We start from the raw sequence: 12,810 nt of genomic DNA, 5'->3' as shown, positions 1-12,810 counted from the left end.
AATCTAAAACAATATTAATATGGCTGGAAAATAATGTAGATTTCTCTTTTTTGATTGAATCTTTTAAAACTTTGACTTGTTTGAGATCAATGATCACTCCTACTTTTTTTCTAATAAATTCTACTCCTGATCATTATTATTGTGTTTGTGTTTATCTCTTGTTTCCTATCCCTGATAACTCTTCTACTTTATTCTACTTGCTACCTTGCCTTACTATTACTTAAGTTTCCCCTCCTTTATCCCCTTCCCTCCCTCTTTATCCCATTCCCATTAATCTACACACCTTATTCCACTACTCTTCTCTCCCCACCTTATTCTAGTGTTTCCTTCTCTTATGTCTTTATACATTTTGGAGAATTTTATACCTTTCTAGATATACATATAGATATAGATATAGATACATAGATATTGTTCCCTCTTTAACCCATTGCCAGTGTAAGTAGGATTTCAGAACTACTAGCCCTCCTCCCCCATTTAATTCCTCAGTGTTGGTTCTTGCTCTTGGACCTATTTGTATAGCATAATTACTCTTTTTACCTTTTTTTTTTTTACAGGTTTTGTTTTTTAGTCACATTATATTCAGCCCTACCCTGATCTTTCTCTACTACTAATGACAATCTTAGACATATGGTTCACATTTTCACATATAAAACTTAAACAGTTTCTTCTATTGAGCCCTTTGAAATTAGTCTTTGATGTTTAGCTAATATTTCTCTTGGTTCTTATATGTCAAATTTTCTATTAAGCTCAGGGTTTTTTTTTTTTTTTTGCAACAAAGTACTGAAAGTCTTTCAATTCATTGAATGTCCATTTTTCCCATTCAGAATTTGGCTAATTTTAATGGATATAGTATTTTCACTGCAACTCTAGTTCTTTTGAAATTCATTATATAATATTCCAGGACTTGTGATCTTTTATTGTAGCTGCCAATGGTTCTTGTGTGATTCTAATTGCAGCTTCAGGTTAGAATTGTTTTTTGTTTTTGTTATTTGTAAAATTTTCTCTTTGGTCTGGAAGTTTAAAAATTTAGCAATGATAGTCCTGTAGGTTTTCCTCATGGGATCTTTCCAGGTGGTGATTGGTAGGTTTTTTCTATTTCTACTTTCCTCTTTTGCTCTAAGACTTCAGAGCAATTTAATTATTTCTTATATTATTGTATCAAGTTTTGGGGGGTCATAGCTTTCAGGTGATCCAATTATTCTTGTTTTCTCTTTTTGATCTGTTCTCCAGATTTGTTTTTTTTTCTTATGAAACATCTCACATTTTTAAAATCATTCTTTCTATTTTATTTTCTTATTTCTTAGTCTTTTATAGCTTTGCTGGCTTTTTCTTCTAATTTTCTAATTTTCTTAAGGCTCTGGATCTCCTTTTCTAATTGAATGACTTTCTTTTCATAATCTTGCTTTTCTTGGATTTTTTTTTAGCTTTTTCCCTCAATTTCTCTCATTTGATTTTTTAACATTTTTTGAGTCCTTTTATGAATTCTTTTTAGGCAGATAACCATTTAATGTAACTCTTTGGGGTAGAAGAGACTTTTTTAAACTTTATTGCCTTCCTCTGAAGATGAACCTAAATGGCCAGCTGATGCCATAGGCCATACATACCAATGATGGGGAAGGAACTAGAGGAACTACTAGAATTTAGGATTCCTATAGTCTAACCCTTCTCTAAAGTAATCTCTTGGGTTTGTGCCTTAGCAGAGATGGATGCCAATGAGGTATATGCAATCCCTCAGAAAACCCAGCCTAGCAATGGTAAAGTGGGTAGTGTCCTGGGCACTGGTATAATTATCTTATAAATGACCCTCAGGGTCATTTAGGTGGGCAGTCACTCCAGGGTTCCTGCATATAGATACCAGCTGCCTGATTTTCCCAGCAGTCAGGATCGGGCCCTTGCCAATTAAATGTGGGCTATACATTTTCCCTCTGACTTTTGTTCTAAATCCTTAAGTAGAGTTTTTATCACAAACCTGGTTGAGACTTCATGCAGCTCCAATCCCTGATCCCTCTTTGCCCTTTATGGTTCCCTTTCCTAACTGTCCTTCTGGTGGTAACAGTTTGGCCATGGAGCTTCTTGCTGCTCTGCTTTTTCCTCATCTCTGTTTTTGTGCAGGGGTGAGGGGATCCAGCCCCTCTCCCTCGGATGGTGGTGGGGGCATGGGCTGTTTGCCCAGTTCCCCATGGAGAGCCTAGGGGTAGCCGGGGGGCTGGGGGACACCTCTGAGAGCAGCACCGGGGGCCTGGACCGGCACTTCTGCTTGGAGGGCCCTTCCCTGCCTCGCCACGTCAGATGTCATGCCGTTGACTGTTGGTTGCATCAGTTGCCTGAATCTCAAGAGATCTCTGTTGCTCCCCTGGAGACTCACTAAGAGAAGGGTGGAGAATTTTCCTGGTGGCTCCCCAATCCCCCAAGAGCACCTCTAGCACCATAGACATGTGGCTTTTGCACTCATACCATTGCTAGTCCCTGCCCTGCTCACTCTGCGGTTACTCCTTCGCTGCCCCTTCCACAGGCAGCTCTGCCCTCACGGCAGCAGTTCATCCCTCCCCAGCTGCTTCAGCCTCCAAAGTCCCTGATGCAGGGCCCTCACAGAGACCCAGGTATCCAGCTCCCCATTTCTAGCTTAAAAAGCCTTGTTCCTTATAGAGACTGTGTTAGAGCTCTAGCCTATACACAGCGGGAGCGTAGTAGCATCAGGATGCAAGCTGGGGCTTCAGATGTCGTCATGGGAGCACTTAGTCCTCAGGTACAAGCCCTGAAACCCTCAGCAAGAGGGTGGAGGAGGGACAGGGAGACAGGAGAGCGAGGAGCCCAGAGAGTCACTTAGGTGGCTTCTGATCAAAGTTGGGAGCACTCCAGCAGACTGGCAGATGGAGGAGAGCTGGGCTGGGGGTGGGGGGCGAGGTGAGATTCCATTTTTATAGGTTTTGGGGAGTGGGAGATGGACTAATGCTTATCTAGGCCACCTAAGCCTTGGTTAATTAATACATCCAAGTCATCTCAAAGTTATCAGTGCTACCTTAAGTTTCCTTAATTTACATAACACTTTACCAGTCTTTCTGGGCCTGTCGGAGCTTATCTGTAGCTTACAGACTGAGGACCGTTAGTGGGACTGAGAGGCTGTCACATCAGGGCCTGGCTGGCTTCCCCTAATTTTGCATGTCGTTTCAGGATGTTGTCTCATTTATTTTCTGAGTCAGGTTTGCAAATGGCTTTTCTACACCCTTTATTTCATATCTTTGTTATTTTAAGCTGGCTGTCTATATACATACTATACTAAATGGGAGGAAAGCACGGGGACCCCACCAAAATACAATTTCAACACACAGAGACATTTCTGGCTTTGGCCAAATCATTAATAAAAAGATTAACCAGTCCAAGCTCAAGCTTGTGGTCTTGGCTTCCCTAGAATTCTCCTTTTAAGTGGACTTTGAACCATTATTTGCTATTATACCAATTCTAAATTCACCTAATCATATAGTCTAAGTTCATGTTTTTCCATCTTTTTCATAAGAATAACATAAGAGGTTTTATCTAACTAAAATGATAACAATCATAATAATAGCTACCATTTATAGCTTGCCACTATGCTTGTGTTTTCATTATTATTATTACTATCATTGCAATTATCTTATTTGATATTACAATTATTATTTCATTTAATCCTAACATCCCTGAAAGATGAATACTGTTATTAGCCCCATTTTACAGATGAGAAAACTGAATTAAACAGAAATCACACAGGCAAAATTTGAACTCAGGCCTGACTCTCAAGTCTCATGTTTTTAGCACTTCACTAAGCACTTTTAGGTTCACAGAATATTATGCACATATTTTCTCATTCAATTCCCACAGCAACACCCTGAGATCTTATTCTCCCCAGCAAGGCCCAGAGAATTTGCCACGGTCATCCAGCCAGTTGGTATTAAATTAGAATCCGATGCCTTCTGACTCCATGGCTAATATTCCTCCCGGTGTACCATGCTGGGAGAGGATGTTGTTGCTAGCTGCTGTTCCCTGCCTTGCTGGGAACCTGGCAAACCAGAGGTGGGGTGGAGTTTGGAGATCTCCCAAGAAAGGCTTTGAGAGCTACTGGTAATAATCACAACAACTTAGATTTTACAGCTTTTTACAGTTTACAGAAGGTTTTTCTCACAACAGTCCTTGAGAGGTGGGTAGTGTAACTTTTTCCTGCTCAGAGAGCAGGGCTGGGCTCCAGCCAGCTCCAGGTTCCGGAGCTAGCCCGGGCACGGTGCTTGGGCCGTCTGTTGGGGATTTCATCCCTCCCTAGCCCGTGAGGCTCTTTTCGCTTTTCAATCAATTGATCAACAGGCTTTGATTAAGCTCTTACTGTGTGCCAGGCTCTGTGGTAGGTACCAGATAGAAAAGAAAATAAACAGAACTGAAAGAAAGGTCATCTTCAAGAATGCACTGGGAGAGGGGGAGACTGGAGGGGACTGAAAAGATCTGTTGTAAAAGGTGGTCTTTGATGTGGATCTTGGAGGAACCCAAAGGTTCCTGGAGTGAGGAGAGTGAGCAAGGTGGAATTAAGAGGTGGAGTGACATTTGTAGGAAAGAGCAAATAGGCCAGTGTGGCTGGAATAGACTGGAAAGGTAAATAGGGACCAGAAGATTGGTCTTAGAGGAAACAGGGAGCCACTGGAGTTTATGGAGTAGGGCAGTTATAACACGTCATTCATTTCCATCCATGCCCAGTTTTTCATGATCCCATTTGGGATTTTCTTGGCAAAGGTACTGGAGGGGTTTGCCATTTCCTTCTCTAGCTCATTTTATAGTTGAGGAAACTGAGGTAAGCAGAATTAAATGAATCACCCAGGGTCACAAAGCTAGTAAGTGTCTGAGGTCAGATTTGAACTCAGGGCTTCCTGACTGCAAGCCTGACATTCTGTGCACTATGGCACCCCCTCACTGCCCCTGACTTGGTCAGATTTTTTAAAAATTAATTGTTTTATTTTTCTGGCTATACATACACATTAACTTTTAAAATACACATTTCTTTATAAATCATTTTGGAAGAGAAAAATCAGAACAAAAGGGAAAAACCAAAAGAGAGGAAAAAAAGTGACCATAGCATGTGTTGATTTACATCTAATCCCCATAATTCTCTCTCGGCAGATGGTATTTTCTAGCCAAAGTTTATTGGGATTGCTTTGGTCACTGAACTGCTGAGAAGAGCCTTTCATAGTTGATCATCGCACAATCTTACTGTTACTGTGTATAGAGTATATCTGGTTTTCCTTGTTTTGCTCAGGATCAGTTAGTGTAAATCCTTCCGGGCCTTTCTAAAATCAGCTTGTTCATCATTTTTTGTAGAACAATAATATTCCATTACTTTCATATACCACAACTTATTCAGCCGTTCCCCGTTGGGCATCCGCTCATTTTCCGATTCTTTGCCACCACAAAAAGAGCTGCTACAAACATTTTTGCACATGTGGGTCCTTTTCCCTCCCAGATCTACACTCTTAATAAAATCACCATGGTGGCTGTCTGAAAGACTGATTGAAAGAGGGAGAAACCTGAGGCAGGACATCTGAGGTATCCTAAAAATTAGGATACCTTTTTAATAGCCCAGTTGAGAAGTGTCCAGGGCCTAAATTATTGGCCATGTGGGTGGGAAGAAAGGAAATTTGCAGGAGACAGAGTAAGATTTGGCAACAGATTGGATCTAAGGGATGAGTGAGAGTAATTAGTAAAGGATGGTGCTGGGGACGTGAATCTGAGTGGAAAGATGGTGATTCTATCCTATAGAAAAAGGGAAACTTGGAAAGGGAGTATTTGTGTGGAGGGAAGCCTAGTGCACTAAGCTCTGGGTCTAGAGTCAGGAAGACCTGAATTTAAATCAAGCCTTAGATATTTACTAGCTGTGCAATCCTAGGCCAGTAACTTAATTTGCCTCAATTCCCTCATCTGGGCATAATAATAGCACCAATCTCCCAGTTGTTGTGAGGGCAATGACTGTAAAACCTTTAGCATGTAGTAAGTGCTATAAAATTTTAGCGATGATAATGATAGAGATGCATTTCATTTTGGACATGCTGTGATTAAAATGTCCAATGGGTAGCTGAGGTTTTCAGTCTAATGCTTAGGGACTGCATTGGCCCCTGTGGCCAATACAATCCCAGCCTCCCGGTCAGCCAGGAAATACAGATTTTAAGTACTTGTGAGCCGGGCTCTCTGCTAAGTGTTGAGGATACAAAGAAAGGCAAAAAGCATCCGTTGTTCTCAAGGAACTCGCAGTTTGATGGGAGTCTTCAATCTTGATGGGAAGATAAAAGATGTACCATTAAAATTATAAGAGCAGGAAGTCTCTGCTGAAGCATGAAGACAATAAAAAATACTAGAGAAACACAGAGATTGGCCGTGAGTGGTCAAGGATGACTTTCTGGGGGAGACCACATCCGACCCAGACCTTGTACGATGACTAAAATTTAGATAATTCTTAGATTAAATTTAGAATGCCAACCTACTGATTTAATGAAATTGTCCAGTTCTTAAGATTAGTCAGCATGGTACAGTGGAAAGATCACTCCGTGGAGTGAACATCAAAGAACCTTAGTTTGAGTCCCAGCCTCCAAATTTATTATGACTCTGGGCCCCAGTTTCCTGATCTGTAAAATGAGAATAATACTCGGAGTAAATCACTGCGTAAACTTTAAAGACCTACATAAATGCAAGTCATCTTTATTAAGGATAAGAAGCATGTCTCATTCAGCTTTTGTTTTTAATATTGCGCATCATTATTGTTCAATAAGTTTTTATTGAATTAATGAGTGAATGAGGCAGGAAATTCCTGAGGCCACTTGAGGTTCTTCTGCGACACAGGAACAACTCCAAACCTGTGGTATGGGGGGTTTCCTCCCCTCAGACTTCTCTGGGCCCCTTTGATTGGATTGAATCTTTAGCTTCCAAGTAGAAAAAAGGAGGAAAAAAGAGAATGGTTTGAAATTCATTTCCAGAGTTCCTGGATTGAAACACAACATCTGACAATTTAAGTGTAACATATGGATTAAATTTTCCTGAAATTACCCATGGATTTTCAATTAAGGGAACTGAAGGGGCTCCCTGCAGAACCAGCTCATGCGGAAGGGGCAGAGCCAAGCCAAGACCAGGCACGGCTCTGATGGAACAATCTGGACCTACGGGAAGGATTGGGGGGGAGACCTCCCATAAGGCACTGGCCATCCATCATATTTCCTGCATCTCATATGATTATGTCTCACTTTGGTGCCTCGATTTCCACTTTCCCAAATCAGGTCACCTTCCTTGTCTTCTTTGACGTCCAGAATTCAGAAGGGCAGGACAAGTGTTCCTAGTACCATTTTACAGATGAGGAAATTGTTACCCAGAAAAGATTAGGACTTTTCCAGAGTTGCTTAGTGAGTGAGACCCCAAGACTCCAGGTTCTGCTGCCATGGCCCCTTATCATCACTCACAAAGTCCCCAGCCTGCTTTAAAACCCTTTTCACCTCTCAAAACTTCCTAATTAGATTCTCAGTTTATATTCTCTCCCTTCTCTATTTCATTCTTCATTCAACTGCCAAAATAACCTTCCTGAAACACAAGACCAGCTATGTCACTCCTCGACTCAAGGAGCTCCAATGGCTCCCTATTGCTTTTGGATAAAATCCCAACTCCTTGTTGGGCATTTATAGTCCCTCACATCTTGACTCCAGTCTACCTTTCCATGCTTGTTACAAGTTACTGGATTTCGTGTCAGTGTTTAGAGATATCTTAGGGATGCCCTGATTGCTGCCTTTGTGGAGTTGAAGGTTGTCCTAAGGAAGAGGGATTTGGTGTTCTGCTTGGTCCCAGGAGGCAGAAGCAATGGGTAAAACATTATAGGGAAGATGGTTTCAGCTGGTTAGAAGGAAATCTTTCAGCCAGTGAGATCTGCTCTGAAGTGCAAGAGTGTGTTTCAATGATAATGGAGGCCATTGGATGGATGCCGCACCATCCCTTATCAGAGGTGTTGCAGAAGGGGCTGCTTCCTCATGTCCTTCCCAACTCTGAGATTCAAGGATTCTGTGAGAGTGGATTTGAGATCTACCTTGAAGGATAAATAGCATTTGAATAAGGAAAGTAGATCAGGGAGGACATCTGAGTAGAAGATGACAGGAGCTAAGTCTAGAAAGATGAATTTAGACCAGATTGCAGAGGATCTTGAGTGTCGACCTAATGAGTCTGATATTTATCTTTTAAGTAATAGGGAACCATTGAGGGTATTTGAGCATGGGTGGGGCATAATGAATTTTAAATGGCAGTATAGAATGGGTTGGAAGAAAAGAGAAAGATAATGTCATCATCCAATTGTAAAGCCACGGAGTCTGGATTTGGCTGATGACAGTAGGAGGGGAAAAGGAGTTAGATTAATGGAAGAACTGATGGGATTTGGCAAGTCACTGGATACAGAGAGCCAAAGAGAGAGAGATGACTGGAAGGTTTGGAACTAGGGTGACGGGCAGACTGGTGGTGTCATTAACAGAAATGCAGCGTCGGAAGAAGGAAGAGATTTTGTGGCAAGATGCTGAGTTTATTTTTGACAGGTGGAGTTTGAGGTGCCAGTGGATATTCAGAGGTATGTGTCAGGCAGGAAGGTAGATGCTTATGACTCAGTTTCCATTGCTGGAGCTTCATCCATCTCTGAGACCACACAGCCATGGGTGGATGTCTCCCAAGGATCTGTCTTCTCTTCCTTCTGTACATTTCCATGGTTCCAGTTGCCATATCCAGTTGGACAAATATTTTCCCCTTGAACTCTAACCCTACATCATCGCTTGGACGTTCCCCTCACATCTGAGTGTTCACCTGTTACTTCAAACTCAACGTGTCCCAGATTGAACACATCATCTTCCCCTCCATCAAGTCAGTTCTCCCCCAGAATTCCCTCCTTCTAACGTTCTTTCTGTATATGCAGGTTTGCACTCGTGGAGTCACCTTCAGTTCCGGCTTCTCCCAGGCTCCACATCACTAACCTGTTGCTATATCTTGTCTCTTCTATCTCATGCCCTGTTTTATATTTTCCCTTGCACCACACATGGAAGTAGAGGCTGAGTGTTCGGAGGTCCCTTCCACTGAATCCCACCCTCTCACTTTATAGATGAGGAAATGAAGGTCTAGGAAAATTGAGTGACTTGCTAATTTGGTAATCCAATTTGGCTGTACACATTTAACAAATATTCTAATCTATTTCTCCTGTCTGATTTCACATTATTCCCCTTTACACATGCTATTTTCTTTTTTCTTTCTTTCTTTTCTTTTCTTTTCTTTTCTTTTTTTTTTGCTGAGGCAATTGGGGTTAAGTGAGTTGCCCAGGGTCACCCAGCTAGGAAGTGTTAAGTATCTGAGACCGGATTTGATTCCAGGTCCTCCTGACTTCAGGACTGGTGCTCTATCCACTGTACCACCCAGCTGCCCCTACACGTGCTATTTTCTAGCCAAATTGAACCACTTGGTGTTTCCTGGATTTGAGTATTGTCTCCTACCTCTGCACATTTGCCCAGGCTTTCATCCCCCATCTGTGGAATGCATTCTCTCCTCATTTCTGTATTTCCCAGGCTTTCTCTGCCCTCGGGGCCCCAGTGCCACCTCCTACACAAAGCCTTCCTTGATTTCCTCTAGCTGCTAGCAGTCTCTCCTTCCTCAGATACTCTTAGAAGTCTTTGTTTTCTGCTACTTCCTGTGAATCTTGGCTCTTCCACCCAGCACAGTGTGGGTTCCTTGTAGAAAAAGATTATTTAATATTTTATCTTTATACTCCCAGTATTTACTGACTAGAGCATAAGTCTTGAAAGTCTTATTAAGCCTTGAAATCTAGGCTTATCGGCATCGCCTTTTCTTCTATTTTAGTTGTTTTGGGTGCTTGTTTTCTCTCACCAACAGAAATGTCAAGTCCTTGAGGGCAAGGAGTCGTTTCTCCCCCCTTCTTTCCTTTAGCACTGTGGCTAGGCTCTAAATGAGCTCCCTTTCAGCTCTTCTGCTCTCTGCCTCTGACTGCCTTGGCTCCCTCTGGCCCACCCCAGAGCCAGCCTCTGCCAGGGCTCAGGGAGACCTTCTCAGCCCTCCTTCTCCTTCTCCCTTTCAGGTCAGCCAGGACTGCCCTCGGATCCTGCCCACACCGCTAGCCCCGGTGCCCACTGGGGGCCCGCAGAACATCTATGTCTCCCTGGCCAGCACTGCCTTCTTGTCCCAGGTGAGTGATGCTGTGGAGGGCACGGGGAGGCTGTGAGGGCTGCTCATAGCACATGGCTATGAGGAGAGGTCTTAGAGATGGAGAATGATCTGGAGGTCTCTGCGACATTTTCGTAGAGGAAGAAGGTCGTCTGAGCCTCTCTGAGTCTGGGAAAATGACCCCTTGAGCCAAGTCTTTGGTCCCAGCACCAGTTTTTGCCTGTGCCTTGGTTTTAGCCAAAGACTGGCCCCTGACCTTGACCCCAGGCTCATCTTTAACTCTGGCCACACATTGAATCCCTGATTTCCATAACCTGATTTTGATTGATTCTGACCACAGACTTACTTTTGACCCAGGACACAGACTGAGCCTCTATTTCCACCCATTGATTGAGCCCTGGCTATTGTCCTGGGAGAGTATTGGAGGGGCAAGACCTAGGAACCATCTCCAATACCAGTCTTGCTTTCAGTTGCCTCTGTGACCTTGGACAAGTCACCCTCTCTGAGCCTCAGTTTTCCCGTCAGTGAAAGGAGCTTATTAAACCAGAAGGTCTCTAAGATTCCAGAGCTAAATCTAAAGCTGCCTCCAATCTTTCTCTCTGAATAAATGCCCAGGGTTAGCCCTGCAGCAGCAAAGCTCACATTCTACCCCCTTCTGCCCTCCACGGTTCAGAGTGATTCATCCTTTGGGGGGCTTATACCAGACTTCAAATCAAAGACCTGAGAGATGTGAAAGTAGGGCAGGTGCAGGAGAAAAAGGCCTCAGCTGTTTGTTGCTATTTCTTAAAAGGCATAGATGGAAAAAATAGCCAGAGCAACCTGGAATATTTCATCAGAATCACTGAAAAGTACTTTAAAATGTGCATCTTTTTTTTAAAAAATAAGAAGTTGTCTTGAGCATCACCATTAGCTAATGTATTAACCCTTCTCTCTGGTTGATGTATTTATTTATTCATTTGTCCATTCATTTGTTTGTTCACTCGTTTATTTATTTGGTAGTAAAGAACTTGTCCAGTTAGAACCTGTGTGGCCTGAAATAAGTCCCATTCCTCTCTGGACTTCCATTTCTGCATCTGTAAAGTAGAAGGCTTGGAAATGCTGATTTTTCCATTTCCAAGTCCTATGATCCCATGTTTCCTCCCTAACCCATGCCCCAAGACGCTGGGCCTCTCTAGAGAGAAATTGTTTGAAAACATCCGTAGGCAGCATGTTTTCCTTTGCGGCCAGCCGGTCCCCACCACAGACGGAGCAGAGGGCCCAGGGGAGCTTCTAGCAGGGACTGGGAAAAGCAAGCGCACTCTGAAGGGAGATGTCTCTCCCAGACGGGCCCCCGGGATCCCGGCTCTTGCTGTCCAGCCTGTGGAAGTTGGGGGCTGACGGTGGTGTGAGGGGAAGTGTCCCTGGGCCCAGCCTTGGTGGGGTGGGTCCAGGATATCCTGCACAGGAGGCATTGACAGGTCCTGGAGCTGGGCCAGGCATGAGGCGTCTCATTTACCCCTCCTTGAAACTCCATTAGGAGCGCACCATCTGGCAGCCCCTTACTGTAATTTAGCACCTATGATGCGCTCTTCATATAAATGAAATGTTATCTATTATTATCAAGATTACATGATCTGGATCACAGAATGGAGAGCCGGGAGGGGCCTTAGTCATCATTTACCCAACCTCTCATTTTACGGGGGAAGAAACTGAGTCAGAGAGGTCCCATTTGAGCAGTGTCACACAGATAATTGATAACAGACACAGGAGTCAAGCCCCAGATCTCTGATTCCCAACTCCAATGTGCTTTTCACTAAATTCCCTAGCACCTTTTGCCATCGTCTACATGGAAGAAGGTGTGGGAACATTCTATAGCTTAAGAGCCCCCGCATCACAGAACTCATCCCATATTGAAAAATGCTTTCATGTACATTATTTCATAGACTCATAAAAAATTAGGAGCAAGAAGATATGCTCCCCCTCAGGCCTTTCATGACCTGGAATGGGCTAGGATCGAGGACCTGTGATTTCATCAATGGGGACAACTTTTAGTGTGGAGAGCCCTTCACAAAATCTTCTATACTTTATGGTTGTTGACCTAGGCTGCTGAAAGGTTTGATGAATTGCTTGCAGTCATTTTGCTTATATGTGTCAGAGGAAACCTCTCTTGGCTCCGAAGTTAACCCTTCTGGCTACTGGAACATGCTGCCTCTCGGACTCCCCACTACATAATAATAAAGTAGGCCTGCGTTCTATAAAGCACTAAGGCAACTTATCATATTCTTTTTTTCCCTGAGGTCTCACACACACTTTTATGATATTAGACTATGTCTGCTTCCTGATGACCCCTAAATTTGGCAGCTGGCCACTTTCTGCCGACAGAGGCAACATTATTCTCTAAAGAAATGGCCATTTCTGAGAGGTGGCAAGTAAGAGATTCCACCTTTCCTGTTCTCCCCAATAATTTATAGAAGAAAATCCTGAGCCTCCAGCAGCAGGAGGTACTGTCCCAATGGCAGAGCTTTCACATTTCATTTGATCCTTTAAAGGAAGATATTATCACTGACAGTTTGCAGATAGAGACACTAAAGCAGAATGAGGTTAAAATTGGCAAGCAGTATTTTGTAGTAGTTTAAAAAT

The 12,810-nt window shown here is 43.1% G+C and overlaps 1 protein-coding gene across 1 annotated transcript in view; it reads left to right on the top strand.

Moving 5' to 3' along the window:
• The window catches only part of PLXND1 (plexin D1), a 198,657-nt gene that overhangs the window by 100,900 nt on the left and 84,947 nt on the right, over positions 1–12,810 (top strand). The window contains exon 9 of the mRNA XM_051982802.1: positions 10,106–10,213. Coding sequence (XP_051838762.1) covers positions 10,106–10,213 — 108 coding nt within the window. The remainder of the gene's footprint in view (positions 1–10,105; positions 10,214–12,810) is intronic.

The sequence above is a fragment of the Antechinus flavipes genome, chromosome 1 (assembly GCF_016432865.1).
Source record: "Antechinus flavipes isolate AdamAnt ecotype Samford, QLD, Australia chromosome 1, AdamAnt_v2, whole genome shotgun sequence".
Taxonomy (NCBI): domain Eukaryota; kingdom Metazoa; phylum Chordata; class Mammalia; order Dasyuromorphia; family Dasyuridae; genus Antechinus; species Antechinus flavipes.
This window is presented reverse-complemented; position numbering and strand designations above follow the sequence as displayed.